The sequence below is a fragment of the Physella acuta genome, unplaced genomic scaffold, assembly GCF_028476545.2.
Source record: "Physella acuta isolate Inbredline_101_S28 unplaced genomic scaffold, ASM2847654v3 ptg000053l, whole genome shotgun sequence".
Classification (NCBI taxonomy): Eukaryota; Metazoa; Mollusca; class Gastropoda; family Physidae; genus Physella; species Physella acuta.
Window position 1 is genome coordinate 201,163 of NW_026731573.1, and position 22,567 is coordinate 223,729.

At 37.6% G+C, this 22,567-nt stretch overlaps 1 protein-coding gene across 4 annotated transcripts in view; it reads right to left on the bottom strand.

Moving 5' to 3' along the window:
• Positions 1-4,218: 4,218 nt before the first annotated feature.
• Positions 4,219-22,567, bottom strand: part of LOC131946747 (PCI domain-containing protein 2) — a 59,779-nt gene continuing 41,430 nt past the window's right edge. For all 4 annotated transcript variants that reach the window (XM_059307677.1, XM_059307698.1, XM_059307684.1 and 1 more), the window contains exons 11-14: positions 12,926-13,051; positions 8,019-8,088; positions 6,911-6,967; positions 4,219-4,393 (exon numbers count right to left, since the gene is read on the bottom strand). In XM_059307677.1, the coding sequence (XP_059163660.1) occupies positions 4,304-4,393; positions 6,911-6,967; positions 8,019-8,088; positions 12,926-13,051 (343 nt within the window). In that variant the 3' untranslated portion in view covers positions 4,219-4,303. The remainder of the gene's footprint in view (positions 4,394-6,910; positions 6,968-8,018; positions 8,089-12,925; positions 13,052-22,567) is intronic.

The following is a 22,567-nucleotide window of genomic DNA, read 5'->3' on the forward strand; positions in this document are numbered from 1 at the left end:
TATCTAAAAGACGATTATCTGCCCCATGAAACAGCCGTCAGTGACCATATTTTACAAACGACCCCAAGTTCTTGAATTATTTTTTTTTTTACCTCCCTTTAGTTTCAGATAGTTCAAATACTTTATTCATCGTCATTCCTTGGTGGCCCCTGGGGAGCAAAGGGCTGCAACTACACATTTCCAGCGGACTCGGTTTTGGGCTGCTCCCTTAATCTGTGCCCATGTGAGCCCAGTGTCTCTGCCTGTTCCTCAACCGTTCTTTTCCATGTTTTATTTGGCCGGCTCACTTTTTTCCCTGGGGATTCCAGTCTATAGCATGTCTTACAATCGATTTGCACCCCCTCAACCTTTCAATTTATTTTTCCAACCCATTTTGGCGTCCCCTTAACGTGTGTCCAATCCATCCCCATTTACGGGCCTTGGTATCCTTTTTCTATTGGCTGTAATTTGCCACAGGTCTTTGTTTGATATTTTGTCTGGCCATCTTATTTTAAGTATATGTCGTAAGCATTTGTTTGTGAACGAATGTAGCCTCTCGGTATTTGCCTTTGTAACCCTCCAAGTCTCCAAGCCATAGAACAATACTGCCTTGACATTTGTGTTGAAAATCCCAATTTTGCTCCGGAGTGACAGGACCGTGCACCTCCACATCGGGTGCAGTGAGTTGAAGGCACATCTAGTCTTGTTGATACGGCTTTTTATGTCCTCGTCTGCTCCCCCGTCCTTATTGATCACGCTTCCCAGATATGTGAATGTGTTTGTTTCTCGTAAATCTTCTCCATTTAGCTGTATGGGCAGGTCCTGACTGTTATTGATTCTGATGACCTCTGTTTGATTTTTGTTGCTTTTTAGTCCAACTTTGGAGGCTTCTTCAGATAGCCGATTTAGTTTGGCTAGTATATGTTGATGCTTGTGAGATAGTAGGCAGATGTCATCGGCAAAATCAACATCTTCCAGCCTTTTGGTAAAACTCCACTCGATTCCTGCGTCGTTTTTTTTTTGTGTGGTTTTCAGCTTGATCCAGTTGATTACCATCAAGAATATCATTGGCGATAGCATACATCCCTGTCTCACTCCCGTCGTCACAGTGGTTTTGTTAGTATTATCCGACTGGTGGAGTCTTCATATAGTTTCTGTGTGATAGATATACATTTTTTGGGTATTCCATAGTGGCTCATTAGCTTCCAGATAACATCTCTAGTCACACTGTCAAACGCCTTTTCGAAGTCGACAAAAGTCATGTATAGGGGGGATTGCTACTCGAGGGACTGTTCAACAATGATGCGCAGCGTGGCAATGGGGTCAGTACATGACCTGTCTTGACTAAAACCAGCTTGTTCTTGTCTCAGCTTTTTTTCCAAGGCATCTCTAAGTCTCTCTAGGATGATTCTTGTCAGCACCTTACTTAAGACTGAAAGAAGCATTATCCCTCTCCAGTTGTTGCATTGTGTCAGGTCTCCCTTCTTTGGCAGTTTTATCAAGTAGCCCAGTTTCCAGTCATATTGGATTATCTCTTCTTCCCAAATCTGCTTAAGTAGAGGATGCAATAGGTCTGCTGATATGGCTGGGCCTGCTTTGAGTGCCTCTGGTGGGATGCCGTCCGGGCCAACTGCTTTGCCATTTTTCATGTTCTTTATTGCTCTTATTGTTTCTAACTTTGTGGGTTGATCTGTACACACATTTAGTGGGTGATTTGCAGGTGGTATATCAGGGATGGTTGATGAGAGAGGATGGTTTAAAATCTCCTCAAAGTGCTGTACCCATGTTTCTCTGTTCTACGTCACTTGTTTATATTTCCTACTTTATCTTTCACTGGTTTGTTGGGATTAATATTTTTGCCTGATTGGAGTCTGGTTACTTCATAGAGCCTCTTCATGTTTCCTTGTCCTGCTGCAATAAAAACTTTATTAGCTGCCCCTAATTGCCTTCACTAGATCGATCGTCTCCGCGATTGTAAACGTAAAATACTATTTCTCTCACATACATTGTCATACTGATAACATCTGTTTACTTTAGAAATAATTTATAAAATATTAAATAGACTTTGATATATGTCATTGAATCAAATAAACCGGGAGTGATCTCCCCTAAACTTTCTCGAATATTCTTATATAAAACAACAGAGGATGGGAACTCCATTTTAAATACTTAACCTTTTAAAATAGAATAAAATTTCGTAGGAAAAAGAATTGCGCACCAAGTGAACGCCAAATAAAGATGTGCATAATAGTGCGCAATATTATTAGTACTTTATAAATTTACATTCGTTTTTTGAGAAATCGGAAATGGCATAAATTAGTACTTCCAGTCAACGGAAATTACTCAAAATTTGACAGAAGGTAGAGAATTAGATCTTTTACTTACATGTGAAATTTCATTTATCTATCTGAAATAGTACTCAAGTTATAGGCTTTTGAAAAATTCAAAGTAGAAAAAGTACCACTTCCGGTTATCGGAAATCGCTCAAAAGTTGATACGGATCTACGATTTTGATAAAATACTTGTATATGAATTTTCATCAACCTAGCTGTAACGGTACTCAAGTTATCGTGTTTACACACAGACAGACACACACACACAGACATACGGACAAGATTGCAAAATTATGTTTTTCCGTATCAGTGATCAGTGAGATGTAAAACGTCGAGATTTGTACAAATCTCTGTTGTTGTTTTTTGCACGATTACAAGACTTTCTCTATACTTCGTATATACGAGAAAGTAAAAATCCTGCCTCCAACTAATATCACAATATTGATATTATCATGTTCCTTTTATTTTATTAATCTAATTTATTCATTTATTTTTCTAGATGATGATAAGTACTATAGTCACTAGTGTAAAGAGACCAACATCACGTCTGACTCAACCAGTGAGGTCTGAACGCTATGTTGAATTATCTTGTGATATGACACTGCCAGGACTAACATCCTTTCTTGCATACAATCTTGCACTTGTATTTTTGTGTTCTGTTTTTGCTTTTAAAACCAGAAAACTTCCAAATAATTTTAACGAATCACGTTTTATAACAATGTGTGTCACCACAACACTTGTTATATGGCTTGCATTTATCCCCACATTTGTCACTTCCAGTCGTCAGCATCATAAAACTTTGCTTCTGGTATTAGCACTCCTTTTAAACCATACAGTAGCTCTTGTATTTTTATTCCTGCCTAAATTATATGCAGCAATCTGTCATAAAGACACAACTGACAATCGTAAAAGATATTTAACCACTCGCAGATTTAGAGTAAGTACTGTACCCAGCAACAATAGTTTTGAGTCAAGTATGATTCAAGGTAATGCTTTACAGCAGACACTTGCTGAAATACCCTAATCGATGGAACTATTCTTACTGGAAATGGAAGCAAGGAACAGCACTAGCTTAGGGGCAATATTCCTTTAAATCCTCTAGTTAATTGATTGTTTAAAACAAAGAATAACAGTTTTGATGCCACTTTACTGCCAGAAGCTTAAAAACAAGCCCTTGATTCAAGGGTACAGTAAATTATTAGCTCAGCATGTTAAAAATGATTGTGGTCCAACCACTAAAGAACAGATATTCTATCTCTACCTTGAGCACAAAATTCAGTGGATATTTTAAAGAAGTTGCCCTATTGACAAAAAAAAAATCAATATTAATTATTTCCATTAAGCTTAAGACATGAGAGCAAAAATTGATCATAGTTTCAGTGACCACTGAAAGAATAAAGGATAGTAAAAGAACTCAAAGAGTTACATAAGTAAGTAAAGTTCCTCTTTAGACCTAGTAATCCATTTGGACAGATGTAGAAGATTATAATAATTATATATTTCTTGACCTAGGCATATGAAGGGATAGTGATGTTAACACTATGCCCAGCTGCCTTTACTTTCTTTTTAAAAAGTCAGGTACGCATCAGAGCTGGGTGAACTCAGGGATGTCTTACAGCCACTAGTCCGAATCGAGATTTGAACTCGAGACCTTTAGGCTAGCAACAAAACTGTCCCATTTGAGTCAATTACCAATGGATATTTTAATCATCAAATATAAGTAGTTAATTAGTAATATTATCAGTAATTAAGAAATCAGAAGAAAACATAAAAAATACATTGTATTGTACAACAATATTCTTAAAACTAGTTGTAAACCTATATAGTCTCCGGGCATTAATGGGCCCAAAGCATTCAAATAATTTTGGGTTAGTTGTGTGAAAAAAATTAGAAAAAATACTTATAATTAAAGTTTATAAATGTATTTTTAATTAACAAAAATAAGTAATGACAAGAGAAAATTTCTTGTAATTCTGAAGGATGTACTCAGTCTACAAAACTGTTGATAAAACTGGAAATGGATTCTGTTTACTTACTACCAGCTTTCTGTGTTGATGAGATATGTAGCCTTTGATCTTGTTCTATAGTCAGTAAAAATGTTTCAAGTATACATTAAAACAAATTTGTATAAATTTAATTGTAATGTGAACAATTAAAACACACTGCATACACCTCAGCTACATCTATATAACACACTATCATGAATGCATACACCACCCTATATTGGTTTAGTAATAGATTGTAGTAGACCGTGAGGCATCAAAAGGGCCAGTAACAAATGGACCCCGTCATATAGGTCCCGTCTATAAGGTACCCATCATTTTGGCTCTTGACAAAAGGGCTCTTGTCAATACAGTTACCATAGAGACTAAGCTTCATCAATGCTCTTTACAGTTACCTTATCCAACAATCTTAAATAATTCAACATTTCATCTCTTGTTCAGCAGCCCTTATTTTTAGATTGTTTTATTTAGCCGTATAAAAAATAGTGTTCAAAATTTAAGGGTCATCTAGCTATGACTTCCATCAAATGAGTCAGTTGTGGGTTGTTCCAACTCAGTGTGTGGGGAGAGGTGCTTGCTGAACATTTACCTGCAGTATGCTTGTAGGTTATCAAAACAAAATGCTGTTATCCTATAAACATAATGTATATCATACACTTCAGTGCTCGCTTTTAAGCAACAGATCTTCATGTCTGAACATTTTTAAAACTTTAACATTGGTCAAATTTAGCTGTTAATGGCGCTCAATTTGTTAATGAATTGCTGTTGGTTCATGCAAAAGTTTATCATTCAGGCATTTAAAAGAGGCTATAATGGTAGTGGAGGTAGGAACTGCACATGGTAGGTGGGTTGGACAAACTGGTTACGTTTATGCTAATAAAGATCATTCGTCTCATTTTGATGGGAGCCCATATGCCGGGAGACGATTTGTCGGGAGCCTATTCATCAAAAGTCAATAAGACAGGAGCCAAAATGTTGGGGCCCTTTTGACTGAGCTATTTTGACACGGTCATTTTCTCGGAGTAACACTGACGGGGCCATGTTGTCCCAGACCATTTTGACGGTGCATCTTATTAGACGACCATATATTTTGTGTAGATCAGTCTATAAAACATATGTTAATGGGGAGTCTGCAGTGTTCCTGGTAACATGACTGGTGGGCGCTGGAGGGCACCCTGGTACAGTTTTCACCCCTACACCCTCTGCAACCATTACCCGCCAGGACAAAGTGAATTAATTAAAGACATAAAAATATTTACAGACACCCCCCCCCCCCCCCAAACACATTAGTGCTGGCTATTATAACGAATGAGAAACAACCAAGTTAATTTTTTTTTTCAAATTAAACAAAACTGTGAAGTCCTTTTATTATTCAAAAGATTTCTGATTGCTGATATGGAAAAATTCTCAAAAACTTCCCAATGTTTCATTCTAGTCAGATGAAAGGTGTACTAATGCATAATCCAATCCACACACAGTTATGAGTTGAGTTTGCTAGGTGCGAATGAATGTTGGTGCAAAGAGATAATGAATTAATAGAATGATGACATTAATGACAGGAATAAAGAAAGTAATGTTTTGTGTAGAAACTGATTGCTGTGTGTTTTTGAGTTGGTACTTGTCTTCATGTACTTGGTGTTAAGAAGTATGACTTGCGTGACTAGATGGGGAGACTGAGGTCGTCTTGGGATTGTAATAATCTGACCTTAACTTATGGAAGCTGGAGACATTGTGAATGTGCATTAACCAAGTATGTAATACTATGTGAATAAACTCTAAACTAAATACAAGCATCTTGTCAAGTGATTGTATATGTTGATGTACGACTGATGAGATCGGTACCCTCACAAGCTTAACATGTAGAAGAGCAGCAGAATTAGACAATGGTTATAATAATCAAGTGTAATCATAAAACTTAAAATAAACAGTTTAGCCATTTAAACAAGTAGTAACCCTGAGCAGGACGAGCAATCAACATATCCAAGGAGCAGCTGGAGAACTTTGGGTGCCAAATTGTACACTATGCACTATATTTTTTCTCTTATTAATAGATACAATAAAAAATAGATACAATTAAACTGATTTTTTTACAAGTGAAATTGTTATCTATATAAAAATATAACATTACTTTCTAAGTGTGTTAGGGTGATGTGTTTAAAATATCATATTTTTGGTTACAATGTGCATTATCCCTTATCATTTATTACTTTCTATTGTTGTTGTTGTCAACAAACTTTTTAAATTGGCATGATTGCATTTTTAAATACTATAACCTACTTTCCACTCATGGTAAATCTAATGGAATAAAATTATACTAATTACATTTGAATACATTTTAAGAACTCAATGAATTATATTCAATTTCAATGTTTACATAATACAAAAAATTTTTTTTAGACCATTTTGAAATTTTGGTACTGCTGATAAAGCACCATAGTTTACGCCAGAAAAAAAATTCGGAAATTTTTTGAGTTGGTAACAGGACACCTAGTTTCCCTTATTTTTTTTCTAGTCATCTGAATTAAGCATGTAGTAAAGTTGAAACAATGCACTACAGCATTATTGTCGAAGAAGTTAACTAAGAATAATATCTACCTCATAAATTAAATTTGCAAGAATGCATTGAGTTTCATCATCATCAATTCCATCAACCTGAAAAGCATAAACAATAATTTAACATATTTGATCTTGATCCATTTCTAAAATAAATTAAAATCTACCCACAAAAAACTATGCTCATAATTTAAAAAAAGAAAATTATTGCATGGTCAACAATCCACAGATTATAACAATCATTCTAACTAATGCAAATTCAAGCCCCCACCCCCATTAATGCAAGGTCACAAAAATCTGTACTTGCCCTACCCACTAATTGTTGACCACAGTTATGGTAAGTGTCTCTCAAAAAAGTTTGAAACTTATTGTATCTGATTAAGCACAATTAATATTATATTATATAGCATTTCCTAGACCTTCTGATATTACAAAACATTACTAAGACACACACACCCACCCATCCCCCCTCAAATTAATCCATTTACAACAAAATCAAGGAGATTTTAAAATTAATGATGGAAATCTCTTAAGAGAAAATGGATTGATACATGTGCATTAGGAAGAACTGAATAGCTTTAAAGTGAGGTAAAAGAAGGGGCCTGGTTAGAAAGCCAATCATTCTAAAAAAGTTAAATTCTTTGAAGGTTAGAAAAATATAAGATACGAGCCGGCCCGCGGCATAACATATGCCGCTATTTAGTTGTTTCTAATTTTCAATAATTCATAATTTGTGAATTCGACAGTACCAACGCTGACACTGAAAATATTTCTTTAAAACACTATAAGTAGCTCGTTAAGGACCATAACCCCCCCCCCTTCCTCCCCCCCCCTCCCCCCCCCCCCTACGTTTAAAATCGTTGGCTCTGCTTGTAAACATTTAGAGTGAACACAGCTCACTAAAACCATGTAGGGGTGGGGAGGTAGGGAGAGCGTTTGCAGCTTGTTTTCTAACGGCTCGAAGAGGAGAATTATATATATAGATTGTTATAGGGCTGTAACAATGCTCTTATACCTTACTGCATATTATAAAAATTTAATATTTAAAAACATTATTAATATATTGATATAAAAAAAATTGATAACCACTTCCTATTCTTATTTTGTTTAGTTAAATAATGAGTGAAATATCACTAAGCCAAAAACTTACCTCCATCATTTTTAAAGCAGTTGTAAATGCACTCATGTCAATCAAATGATTTTTCTGATTTATAAGATATCTAAAAAAAAAAAGGACCGTTTATTTAAAATAAAAAGGAAACTGTAACATGTATCAACATGTAAAAAGAAGGATAAACAAGAAATGTCAAAATTGGAACGTTAGAAAAATATTGTGACTGACGGCCATTTAAAAAAAAAATTCCTTTACATTGCAACTTCCTAATGTAAAATCAAATATGACTAAAGGTAAAAGTTTCTCAGAAAAACGTTTTATTTATGTCTTTATCCAGGATTTAAGTTAAACCCATGATGGGACAATTCGATATGATGCAGCATTAAAATTTATTTAATGGTTTAACGTAATTTTTAAATTTATTTCCAGCACTATACAATCACTAAAAGTACCCACAAACAATCCCAAGAAGAAAAAATAAAGATTAAAATTTTCAAAAAAAAAAAACAATACTATTACTATAACATACACAGCAAAACAACAAGTTTAAAAAATCATATTCTTATGATTTATCAGCTTATTAATGGATTAACTTATTTAGCCTAAAAGAGAAAAGAGAGAGTAATTTCTCTCTAAGCTGTGTTTGTCAGCAAAAACTAATTGAGAGTTTTAGTGATACAAGTTAAGCATTTTTAAAGATGAGATTATAAAGGAATAAAAAAATTACATATACTACTTAGTTAAAAAAAAAACCATTGCTGTTTATTGGATATATAACACAAACATAGGTTAAACTTCTGTTAAAATAAACAAAATACACATACTGCTCTTTTAAAAGTTACATCCAGTTTTCCACATGAGAAATAAATCTCAGAATACAGTGCAAATGAAAAAATGCCCAATAGAAAATTGAGCAAACACACTCGCCAAGAAATATGTACAGAAAAATGCTCCATGTAAAAATATTTGTTTTGGCTTTGGTTTCTGTAACTGTACTTAATTTTATGTGGATGAGTAGTTAGCCCATGGAACATACCCCAACCTGGAGGACCAAAGCAAATAAGAGGGAAGAAGTGGTGCTGGGTGGGACACACTGTGAAAGTCTCACCCAAATATGACACAATAAGCACTTGAGTGGAACCCCGAGGGAAAGCGGAAGAGACGCCACCCAAGACAGACCTGGAGGCGGAGTCTTCTCGAAGAACTGAAGCCAACAGGGATGTCTTGGGAGATTGCAAAATTAATAGATAGGGATCGGACGAAATGGAAGGAAATGGTGGAGGCCCTATCTATAAATATAAAAAGCGTTATGTTTGTCTGTGTCAGTTTTTTATGCATTTCTACATCTCTCATCACTTTGAAACTTTGAGATGTTGTTGAGAATTTTCCTGGGGAGGTTTCTGCGGAAAAAAAATTTTCAAATTCGCAAGGGCAGCGCCATGGCAGGATGCGATTTTTCTCTATATACGGTATATAAAAATAATAAAAGTGAATTGCAGTGACACCGTTCACACCATCGCCATGAAACTTTGGGAAGATGTTGAGAATACTCCTGGGGAGGTTTCTGCGCAAAAAACATATTCAATTTCGCCCCGGCAGGGGGTGATTTGTTTTTTCTTAATAACGGTATATAAATATAAAAGTCGATTGTGGTTTCTCGCCGTTCATCTGATCGCCATCAAACTTTGGGGAGTTGATTAGAACACTCCAAGGAAGGGCTCTGTCATAAAAATCTTTTTTAATTTCGCAAAGGCGACGCCACAGGAGGGTGTGATTTTTCTATATATACAGTATATAATAAAATACTTAAAAAAAAACTTTTTAAAAAACCACGTTTTTCTTGTGGACTAAAAAGTAGAAAATATATTTTTCTTCCGACCCTAGGGGATCTACCAATGACTGCTCGTAGATTTTGTGCTTCCTCGAGCTGTGCAGGTTCTTGTGATGACTGTTCATACATTTGATGACAAAAAACGTGGGTCGGGCAGATTTATGATTAAAGCGAAAAGCACAAAACACACGAATTTTGGAAATTTGATGGTGAACGTACCCACGTTTTTTGTCATCAAATGTATGAACAGTCATCACAAGAACCTGCACAGCTCGAGGAAGCACAAAATCTACGAGCAGTCATTGGTAGATCCCCTAGGGTCGGAAGAAAAATTTATTTTCTACTTTTTAGTCCACAAGAAAAACGTGTTTTTTTTAAAAAGTTTTTTTTAAGTATTTTATTTCTTCTTTAAATAAAATTGTGGTTATACATTTAAAACATCTAACATATTATTTTCAACAAAAGTCCGCATAAAGTTCTCCATATATCGCTGCCGTTTCAGACGTGTTGTCCGGCGAAAATATTTTGCGGACAGACAGAGAGAGAGAGAGAGAGAGAGAGAAGAGCGCACATGGCGTTTTATATATTAGGATTCTTGTGGACCTACGTAAATAAAGTTGAAAGTTATTGTGTTCCTGAATGAAAGAACCCACAATAACGACCGTATTGTCATACCCGTCTCAGCACGTTGCCGAGGGGATAAAATCAAGTCTGACAAAATATATCAGAAGGGTTTCATCAGTGCGTTACCAATCCTATGTTCTTAGACTCGTGACGTTGTTTTCTAAAACTGAGTTATTTAAATGAAAACAATGGCTGCGCTTGGATCATAAATTTCGGGACACCGGTTTACCAACACTCCCGCATGAAAACCTTGAGTGTACGTTGATCACTCACCGAAATAATGAGGTAGAACACACTTCGGTGACCGCCTGTGTGTCAGGGAAGTAGAGGGGTACTCTAGGGAGCCCCGATTACACTACCGCAGAGGCACCGCATACGGCCCCTGGCTACTTAAACCAATATAGGCGCCATAGTGCCCACAGGATAACCAAGAGTGCTAAATAGCATCTTGAGACAATGATGCTGAATGCGTTGTTCGCTAAAGTGACACAAATCAACAGGATTTTTTCTTTAACTCGTAAAAAAAATTATTTGACGTATTATAAACATCAGTTTGACTGCTGCAATATGTTAGAGTTACTAATGGTGTATTATTAGATGCTTGATCTCAATTTCTGACTGGATCTTCTAAAAATAGAAGCTAATTGCATCATTTGCAAAGTGACCAAACTGAACAGAAAGATTTCCTCACCTCACAAAGTTATTTTTAGAAGTGTGACTTTTTTTTTAGATTTTAGCTGCCCTCAGAAACTTAATTTTTTACCAAAATATTTTCATTATTTCGAGAACTCTAGGCTTTGGAATTGTTTGGACATTTTAATAGACAAAAGGAAACAACCTGTTCATAATCTAACCTTGCTTAATTTATCTGATTATTCAAAAAAAATTATTACAGAGCCTTAGTGGCCCTTGAGAGCCTTTGGGGGTAAAAACTGAAATTTTTGTTCGCTGCAAAATCGCACAGGGCACCAGAGGAAACGTCTGATTCAATTTAGAGAGCAACTATATATCGCCCCATTTTATCCATTGTCTATCGCACTGTTAAGAACGAAAGCAGGCGCCATTGTGCTCAGGGGAAAGCCCAGATCAAATCCTACAGGGGACACGCCTGGTTCGATATAGTCGATGATTATTGTTGTCCATTGTGTGTTTAGGGTACAGCCTTTTTTTAAAACGAACTTAGGCGCCATAGTGCTCGCAACAATCTACGATGTGCCGGTGGTTGCGCCTGTTGAAGTTTAAACGCTGAATATAGTAGTATCCCTTACACACTATGCAGGACGTACGATTTACGGATGCCAAGTGCTAACATAGCGGCTCTGATCAAATTTTAATTATTTTGTTAACAGAAACCTTCCTGGGAGTATTCTCATCTACTCTTTAAAGTTTCATAGCACTCGGATGAACGGTGTCAGACCGCATTCAACTTTTATTTTTTAATATATATAGAGAAAAATCGCACTCTCCCGTGGCGCCAGGCTTGCAAAATTAAAAAAGATTTTTTTTCCGCAGAACCCTTCACTGCAGTGTTCTAATCAACTCCCGAAGTTTCATGGCGATCGGATGAACGGTGTGAAACCGCAATCCACTTATATTTTTATATTCCGTAACGGTGTGAAACCGCAATCCACTTCTATTTTTATATTCCGTATATAGAGAAAAAAAATCACGCCTACCGGGGCACCACCCCTTCGAATTTGAAAAAAAAATTCCGCTGAAACCTCCCCAGGAATATTCTCAACAACTTCCCAAAGTTTCAAAGTGATGTGATGAGAGTGAGAGGTGTAGTAATGCATAAAAGACAAACTGACATACACACACACATACATTGCTTTTTATATATATAGGTAGATAGATAGATAGATAGATAGATAGATAGATAGATAGATAGATAGATAGATAGATAGATAGATAGATAGATAGATAGATAGATAGATAGATAGATAGATAGATAGATAGATAGATAGATAGATAGATAGATAGATAGATAGATAGATAGATAGATAGATATGTATGTGTGTGTGTCTGTGTGTGCATAATAGCTAAGATTATAATTTGTGTTGAATTAAGTGTTACAGTAAGTCAAAATGATTAGAAAAGTGTTATAAATTTATTTACGCATTTCGTATTTGTTAAATTTAAAGTTTGTAGAGTTAATATGTTTTAATTTAGGATTCTCTTAGCTATGTTTAATATCCAGTTTTCTTATGATGTGTGACAAGGGGAAAGGGACAAGGGAATAAGATGGGTCGGATGATTGATAATAACAACCTGCTAATTACTCTAGATCAATTCCCACATACTCCTCACCATCATCTCCCCAGGCCTTTTTCCCATGCCCAAACAAGGAATAGGAATAGTTATAAGTAGGTATAGGTATGGGTGTGCATAGGTATAATAACCTAATACAAAAACAATATGGAATAAACAACCAATAAGTATAAACATCAATATTAAAACTTGTTAAGAATTTCTAGCAATTACTTACACTTTTTTAAAGAGATTTCTGTATGTAATGATCCTAAGTTTTTCCAAAATCAGATAAATTCCACAACGGATAAAAAATGCTTCATGCTTTTGTAAAGCAGCATTAAGCTTCAACAAGTTTCCTGAACTGGAGAATACAAAAAGAAAAACAAATGATGTTAATCTAAAATTTAAAAAAATGATAAAACGATTAATTGGATAATGGATTTCAGTCAAAAAGTCCCACATTTTTTTATTTTTTTCAGCAGCCACCCATGTTTTTTTCTTTTTCCATTATAAAAAATTTCCCTAGAAATATTTGCCATGATACAGTTTATCCTAAAAATACAAAACCATTGGTAATTATCAAAGTCTACAAAGACTGTAAATAGAAAAAACTATAGCCTTTTAGGAGACTTCTATAATGAATTTTTATTCTTTGTATCACTAATTAGCAACAGCTGGACACATTAGAAAAAAATTCTAATTTATAAAAAAAAAGGAAATTTGCCACTAAATGTAAGTATTGTAATTGAAATTTTCATAAATTAACTAGACTACCCGTTATCCTTGAATAACTGGGTTTCTGGGGGTCATCCAAAAATGACATCACGTCTGTCTTTTATTGTCACAAAAAAACCAGACCCCACATTCAAAAAGACGTCACAACTCAGATGTTTTTGTCTTTTAAAAACACATTTTTCAGCTGACCATGGGTCTGACCACACTATCCCTTCATATGCTGACGTCACAGGTGAACTCTACACCTAACCAACTCTACTTCACCTGCCCAGTGTATTGCCAAGTCTCAGACGACATGTTTTTATCGTTTAAAATAACAGATTTTGGCCGAGCTTGGCTCTGACCACACTATCCCTTCATATGCTGAGGACATAGAAACAGGTGAACTCTACTTCACCTACCCTGTGCCCCCAAAGTCCCGATAAGAAACTTTATCATTCACATCTAAAAAAAAATAATTTATTATTGTCGAGATTTGTCTCAAACCCGTACCACCCGCATGGTAACTATTATACTATCATCTTAGCTATGTGGGCACTTACGAATTAGTGCAGAATCAGTACTATAATTTACTGTAAAGTAAGAAACTTCACTTACGCGAATAGGCCCTATTATTTCAAATTAAATTATATCCCAAATTAGCCAATTCCATAGCTAAACAAATAAAGATTTATATAAAAATAATTAAGGCCTGAAATTGTTTAGTATAGAAACTCATTATTGGCATAGATTCTAGATCTAGATAGAGCTAGATCTAGAATCTACGGCTAGTTTTTCAGGAGCACTAGCTAGATCTAGAACCTAGATAGATAAATCCCATGTATTCTCGAATTAAATGATCATTGAAACTAAAAGGCAAAGATTTATACCAAATATTTAAGTTTAATAAAGAAACTCAATAATTTATTGTGGTTTTAGAATTGATTTTATTTTTAACTAATTAATTTTGGTTTGACCTAGATTCTAGATTTAGGATTGACTTTCTTTTTGTCCGACAGCGTATCTGTAGATCTAGAGAAATTTATTGTATACTCAAATTAGGAGAACTGTTGAAAATTGATAATAGTGTTGGAACCTAATAAACATAGCAAACAGATGTATTGTTAAAGCTATAGCCGACAGAAAATTAGCTTTATAATGCGTTAAACTTTTGAATGGGCAACAAAATCTTGGATGGAAACCGCCATTATTGATGTAAAAAGTAAATAAATCATGTGACATTACTATAAATAAAGTCATTGTTCTGAACTTTTATAAATCAATTTGTTTTCCTACCAATGAATATATCAATTAATTAATTAATGTCTTAAAAGGAATTTTTTATTAACAGTTTGGCAAAAAAGAACATCCAAAATCCAAAAAATTTGTGGACGTCATAAATGAGTGACCCCTAACCGAAAGTGGAACTTTTTCTACTTTAAATTTTTCAAAAGCCTATAAGTTGAGTACTATTTCAAATAGATAAATGAAATTTCACATGTAAGTAAAAGATCTAATTCTCTGCCTTTTGTCAAATTTTGAGTAATTTCTGTTGACCGGAAGTATTAATTTTCGCTATTTCTGATTTCTCAAAAAATGCATGTGAATTTATAAAGTACTAATAATATTCTGCACTATTTTACTTGGTGTGCAATTCTTTTTTCTATGGATTTTATTCTATTTTAAAAAGTTTAAGTATTTAAAAGGGATTAAAAATCATGTCTATATCCCGAGTTGCCATCCCCTGCTGTTTCATATAAGAATATTCAAGAAAGTTTAGGGGAGATCACTCCCAGTTTATTTTTTCAGTACTTCACTTTTTAAAAATTTACAATAGAGTTGCAAGACTAAAACCTATTGCGCACCTAATGAACGTGATATGCATGTATAATAGTGCAGAATAGTTGGGTAAGACTACTATTTTGGTCAAAATGTTAATTAATTCATAAAAACCAATTAAGTCAAATTTAATGTCATGTTGCATTGTCTTCATGTCTTGACCCACTTACCAACGGTTTGATCTAGACTGACGACAGACATAGTGAGTTAAATAAAAGCTTGGAAAAAAAAATTTTCCCTGATGTACTGTTTTTTTAAAGAGTAATTGCGTTTTCCTAATTAATCAAGGGACGTAATTGGTGGTAAAGGACTAAATGAAAATAATTTTCAGACACAATTAGAATTTTTGTGAAGGGTATTAAATATTCTTTAATTTTGTTTAATGTACATGCCATCAATGGACACCAGTGAGTTGACGAAAATCCTTCCGTAATGTTGTTGACATGGAATAAAAATGTGCTTTTTTAGATTTAGGACCGTACAAATAATAAAAGATAAAATTTTATTAAAAACTTAAGCCTAAAATTAATTCAGAAATTTAATATTTTTAGAATCAATGCTATACAAGTTGCAGATCCAGAGAACTTGAAAATAATTTGTTGAGTTTAAGGCTACATTTCTATTTATTTTCATCAAGCCTAAGTCATAACCCAATGTTTCACTTTCGTAAGACAAACATTGATTGGCTGTACAGGAACTCCGTGATCGATTTCTGACAGCCCCACTTTATAGTTTTTTTTGTTTACAAAACTTTGCAGTTCAAGTTTTTAAATAACAATGCAAATTTAAATCCCATGAGCTAGTTTTTCTTTTTTAGCTTATAATGTGTACAATAAAATTTATGTCGGCCTATCGAATAGCAGGATGCCATTGTTTATGTCGCCATTACACATGAAAACCAAATTGTTTTTCCTTTTATTTTTTTATTTAGTTACCGAAAATATTAAAATTATCAAATACATCCAATCTTTAGTAAAGTCCGAAAAATACCAGACAGGCAGGATTTTATAACCATATTAATTGTAACTACGCCGTGCATGATTTTTAAATTAATTTATGGACCTCTCAAATACCTTTGAGACTTTTGGAAAACGAAATTTGTTTTATAACACCTTCAATATTAATATTTTAATCATTAATTTAGATAAAGAGTACTTTAGAGATATTACACTATGACGATCAAGTATATTTTTTACTATATTCCTTTTATACCTATATTCCGAGCGCCTCATACAGAGATGAACTTTATAGATGTAACTGGGGTAGGCCTAACTACCAGTTACAAATGATAACGAACGAGAAGCCGAGACACGGTGTTGGTCTGATGCAACCGATAACAGGTGGCTTATTGGGTCGGGCTGATAACAACCTCAAAGCCAAGGCGTGCTATTTTGGGAAACGGTATTCAGACGGCCTGTCAACTTTGATGGATAGGACGCAGATGTTATTTTACGGTCTGTACGTTTGAACTACGCAACTGGTGGTCGGAGATCGAGTACAAGTATCGATTACGGAGGAATACAAGTACGGAGACGAGTACGGATACAAGGCATAAATAGGAGGGCACGGCAGGACTCGCTCTCTCTTCCGTCGTCGTCGCTTGCTTTAGATCAGTCAGTCTGGGTGACATACCCAAGTTGGTTATATTGTGTTAAGAAGGACAATAGACATGTGGATTCAGTTATATGAAGCCTAGTGAGGACTGTTAGGGGGTCAGTTGATTCAGACTATTATTGTGAAACATCTCTGTTGATTCATTGTGTTATATTGAAACATTTCTTGATTCATGTAATAAAAGGATCAATAGCGAACCTGCATCTTCGAGTCTTTCTACTGTAGTCGATGTTGTGTAGCATGAGTGGTTCAACTCGTTACAATTGGCGTTGTCGGGCAGGATAGACTCGGGAAAGGTCACATTGGGCGTTGCGAACAGGATAGATGCAACTAGCCTAGGTCACATTTGGCGCTGCGAGCAGGATGAATTAAACTAGACTTGCCGATTTAGGCACCCATAGTCAACCTTGTGCATAACTGTGTTTTGTGTGTATGTGAATTCGGACATTCAGGAACTGTGAAAATTGAGGAACGAGGAAAATTTTTTTCATATACACACGGTAAGAAAGAACTCTTTTGTTTTACTTACGGAATAAAATGTCTACTCTGGACGAGAAGCAGACCCATATAGTGGTCCTACCCAGAGAGTCCCACATTAACAAATTTTACGGGGACGGGGATCCCACTTTAACCAACAGGTTCAGTGAAGAGGTCAAAGCGGCCTGGGCCTCAAGAGGCATGTCACCAGAGGAAAGATTAAGACTGCTGATGGGCAGCATAGGAGAGACGGTTAGGGCAGAGGTCAAATGCCACGATAAAACCATCCAATCAGATCCGGATAAGGTGCTGGATCTGATTATGGAGACCTTTGGGGAGAGACGGTCGGGATCGCAACTGCTGGCAGGGTTCGTAGGCTTGAGGCAGAGATTGGCGGAGAGTGTGATGGAGTACTCACACCGGATGAACAGTGCCTTTGATTCGGTAAAGGTCAAAACACCGGACATTGATGTACGCCTACTGAGGGACCATTTCATTGAGGGGCTGGCAACCCCGATCCTAAGAAGAGAGTTGAAAGAGGAGGTCCACAAAGAACCGCAGTTGACCTTCCTCCAGGTCAGGAACTCAGCGATCCGCAGGTCCGAGGATGAGGACCAATCGAACTGTTCGGTGGACAAAGTTTCTGTACCTGAACAGAGACAATCCCCACCCACAGGGGCCGACACGATGGAGACCATGATGGCTCAACTGTTGGCCCACATAGATAAGGTTGACCAACGTTTGGAGAGGTTAGAAAGCAGGTCAACAGCTGAGAATCGGGAAAAGAACGGGACAAAACAGGGACGGGTTGGACGGCCGCGTCCGGCCAAGCCATCACTCCAATGGACGGCCGACGGTCGACCAATTTGTTTGTCTTGTTCACAACCCGGACATATGGCACGGTACTGCCAGGGAAACGGTCGTCCTCTGTAAGGCAGGGCCAGGCTACAGAGGGGCGAGGGTATGGCCCAAGAAGCAAAATGATGGGAGTCTGTCCTGAAATGGTGATTACGATTGGGGACATCGCGGTGAAGGCAATTGTGGATACAGGCTCCCAGGTGACGACAATCACGGAAAATTTTTACACCAAATGGATGAAAGGAAAAGACCATAGGTTGAGGTCTGACACATGCATGCGCCTGACGGCAGCTAATGGACTAACCATTCCATACTGTGGTTATTTTCTGGCGGATGTCGTGGTGGCAGGACATAGGTTGAAGCAGGTTGGGGTGTTCGTTACGAAACACAACCTAGAGACAAATGTGTCAAATATACCTTGCCTGTTGGGCATGAATATTCTTGGCCAGTTGCCAGAATTTCTTACAAATATTGTCGGATCGACCACACCAGGTCGGGGATCCAAGTTGGCCAGGTTTGCCAAGACCAGAGGAAGGACAGCAGTCCCGGCAAACACGGTCAAGGCAATCACATTACAAATTGGTGATAGAAGCGTGAATGGTGATGTGATGATAGAACCATGTGGCGCCGCACTGAGGGCAGGCGTCGTGTTACTGCGGACATACACATCAGTGGAAAACGGACTAGTTCAAGGGTTGGTAGCAAATGTTTTGGATGAAGAAATTTTTATACCGCCTAACACTCTGGTAGGAGTACCACAGAACGTCGAGGTACAACGGTCGGCACAGTGCATCGAACTGATCAATACCAGTAGTAATGAAGTAACAATTAGGTCGGTCAATGTGACGGCCGAGGTGAAGAAAGAAGATGGCCGATCATATACATTCCCAGAAACTGAGGACCCAAAACTAAATGAATTGCTGAATAAATACAGTGATATATTTGCCTCGTATGAGGGTGATTTGGGGTACACGGAAGTAATAAAACACCAGATACCCTTACTACAAGACAAGCCGGTGGCGCAACCTTATCGAAGATTGCCACCAAGTCACTACTCTGCGGTGAAAGCACACCTGAATGACCTACTAAAAAAGGGAATTATTACAACCAGTACGAGCCCGTATGCGGCACCGATAGTAGTGGTAAAAAAGAAGTCAGGGGAGATAAGACTGTGTTGTGATTACCGGAAATTGAACAATATCACAAGAAGGGATGCATTCCCCTTGCCTCGTATTGATGAATGTCTTGATGCGTTGGGAGGAGCAAGATTTTTTTCTACCTTGGATTTGACTAGTGGCTACCACCAAGTGGCCATGCACCCCAACGATCAACATAAAACTGCATTTATTTCTCCACTGGGACTGTACGAGTGGACCCGTATGCCGTTTGGTCTAACTAATGCACCTGCTACATTCCAGCGAGTAATGCAGAGTGCTATGAGTGACTTTCTATTTCAAATAATGTTGGTGTATTTGGATGATATTCTAGTTTACTCAAAAACTTGGGAGGACCATCTAAAAAGATTAGAACAAGTGTTTCTCCGTCTTAGGGAGATAGGAGTAAAGCTGAACCCAGACAAATGCTGCTTTGGTTTGAAATCGGTACATTTTTTGGGTTACGTGATTTCGTCGGATGGCATCGCCACTGACCCAGATAAAATTGCAGCTGTTAAAGAATGGAAACAACCAACAACTACGGTAGAGGTCAGGTCATTCTTGGGTTTTGCTTCCTATTATAGAAAATTTGTGCCGGGTTTTGCAAAAATTGCCGCACCATTGCATGACTTGGTAAACAAAATGACAAAGAAACACAGTAAGGAGAAAAAGAAAGGTAAAACACAACTGATAGGTGAATTATGGACTGATGAATGCCTGAACTCGTTTAAGCTATTGAAAAAGGCTTTGACAGAGGCGCCGATATTGGGATACGCAGACTTTGACAAACCATTTCGGCTAGAAATTGACGCCAGCTCTAAAGGTCTGGGAGCTGTGCTATCACAACAACAAAAGCAAGGTTTCAGGGTTATTGCGTATGCCAGTCGAGCTCTGAAGGAATCAGAGAAGAACATGACAAATTACAGCGCCATGAAACTAGAACTTTTGACATTAAAATGGGCTGTGACTGAGAAATTCAGGGACTATCTATTAGGTGCTAAATGTGTGGTATACACTGACAATAACCCCTTGAGTCACCTAAAGACAGCAAAGTTGGGATCCATCGAACAGCGATGGGCAGCAGAATTGGCACTCTTTGACCTAGAGATAAAATATCGCCCGGGGCGGTCCAATGGCAATGCGGACGCCTTATCAAGGAATCCTTACGAGAGACCGGGTGATGAGGAAGAAACACTGACAGGAATATGTGAGGTCAGAGCGTCAACAGATATCCCTCATGGGGTACAAGTGATGCAGAACGGGCAGACCGGGGTGGAGCACATATCCACAGAGCCCGAACATATGGACAGTAGTGATTTTAATTGCCTTAATCACCAAAAGATAAGAGATGCCCAGAGAACGGATAGTGGCTTACAACCGCTATTGAAATACGTCCAGGAACAAAAATTCCCAGGAAGGAGGGAAAGAGAACAATTTGGTCGAGAAACAAAGAAAATACTGAGTCAGTGGAACCGTCTCAGTATAAAGGATGGTGTTCTCATGCGGAGAATTCATGACCAAATTGATGGCACAATACACCAGGTGGTGGTGCCTGGACAATTACGAGAAGAAGTGCTAAGGTTGGCACATGACAGGGCAGGACACCAGGGTCAGGACAGAACCCACAAAATATTACGACGGAGGTGTTACTGGCCCAATATGGAAATGGAGGTCAAACGCCATTGTGAGGCTTGTGTGAGGTGTCAGCATGCGAAAATGCCAGTTGTCAAATTGAGACAGCCATCAGGACACCTACTAGCGACAAAACCACTAGAGATTGTGGCTATGGATTTTACGTCGTTGGAGCAATCATCGGATGGGACGGAACATGTGTTGGTAATGACTGATGTATTCACCAAATGGACGGTGGCGGTGCCCACGCGAGATCAGACTGCCAAAACAGTGGCAAAGGTCTTAATAGAACATTGGTTCACCAAATATGGCATACCAAGACAATTACATTCTGACCAAGGAAGGGCTTTCGAGTCAGAAGTAATTAACCAACTGTGCAGCCACTACGGGATCAACAAATCTAGAACAACCACATTTAATCCGAAAGGAAACGGACAGTGTGAACGGTTCAACCGCAGCATGCATGATTTGCTGCGTACGCTAGAACCTGAACAGAAAAAACGTTGGCCTGATTTTCTCCCAGAGTTGGTATATCTATACAACTGCACACCACATGCCACAACCGGCTTTACGCCATACATGTTGCTGTTCGGACGGGAGGCTCGACTCCCTCTTGATTTGTTCTTAGGAAAAAAGGAGAGTATGACTGGCTCATACACCGCACTGGAATATGTGAATGAACATATGAGAAGAATTAGAGAAATGTACAGGGTAGTACAGGAAAGACTAGAACATGAATCTCGGCGAAGGGAACCGCCGATACAGACGAAGGACCCGCCACTCAAACTGAATGACAGGGTATTACTGCGTAGCCACCCGTTAGGCAGAAACAAAATCCACGATCTCTGGGGACAGGAGATATGGCAAGTCGTGGAGATGCCTAAAGCAGCAGGTGGCCCCTTTAAGATAAGACCCATCGATCACGCCAAACCGGATCGGTGGGCGAATATTGCTCAATTAAAGAAATATTGGAATAGGCAAGAAGAGCAAGTACACACAAGGAAATCCAAGACAATTAGGGAACCGGAAGTTATAACGGAAAGTCACATACCCATTCCGGAACCATATCACCATCAACAGAACAACCGCGATACACAAGTGGAGGATACCGGCAACAATGAGGATCCCGGTCCCTCCAGAAGCAGAGAGACAGTAGACCATCAGATAAGTGGTCCGCGGAGAAGTTTAAGGAACAGAAGGAATACGAAATTTTTTGTCAGCAACCATCAATTCTTTCATGGTCGCGCTGGTATGAAAACAGACTGTTCAAAGAGCTATAAAAGTGAACTGGTGAAGTCACCAAATGGAAAGGGTGGATGTGAATTCTAGAACTGTTTTGTGTCTCAGAAAGATGGTGTAGACACAGTTGATATGTGAAATAGGTAGAACTGTCAATCGTATACGAATGGAACGTCGTGGACAGTGAGTGGAACAATAGATTTTTTTTTTTTACGACTGTGCGATTGACTTTGGAGGAGTGCACCTGCCAGGCGTTGTTTGTGGTTGAAAACACACAAAAAAAGCAGGGGTGGATGTAACTGGGGTAGGCCTAACTACCAGTTACAAATGATAACGAACGAGAAGCCGAG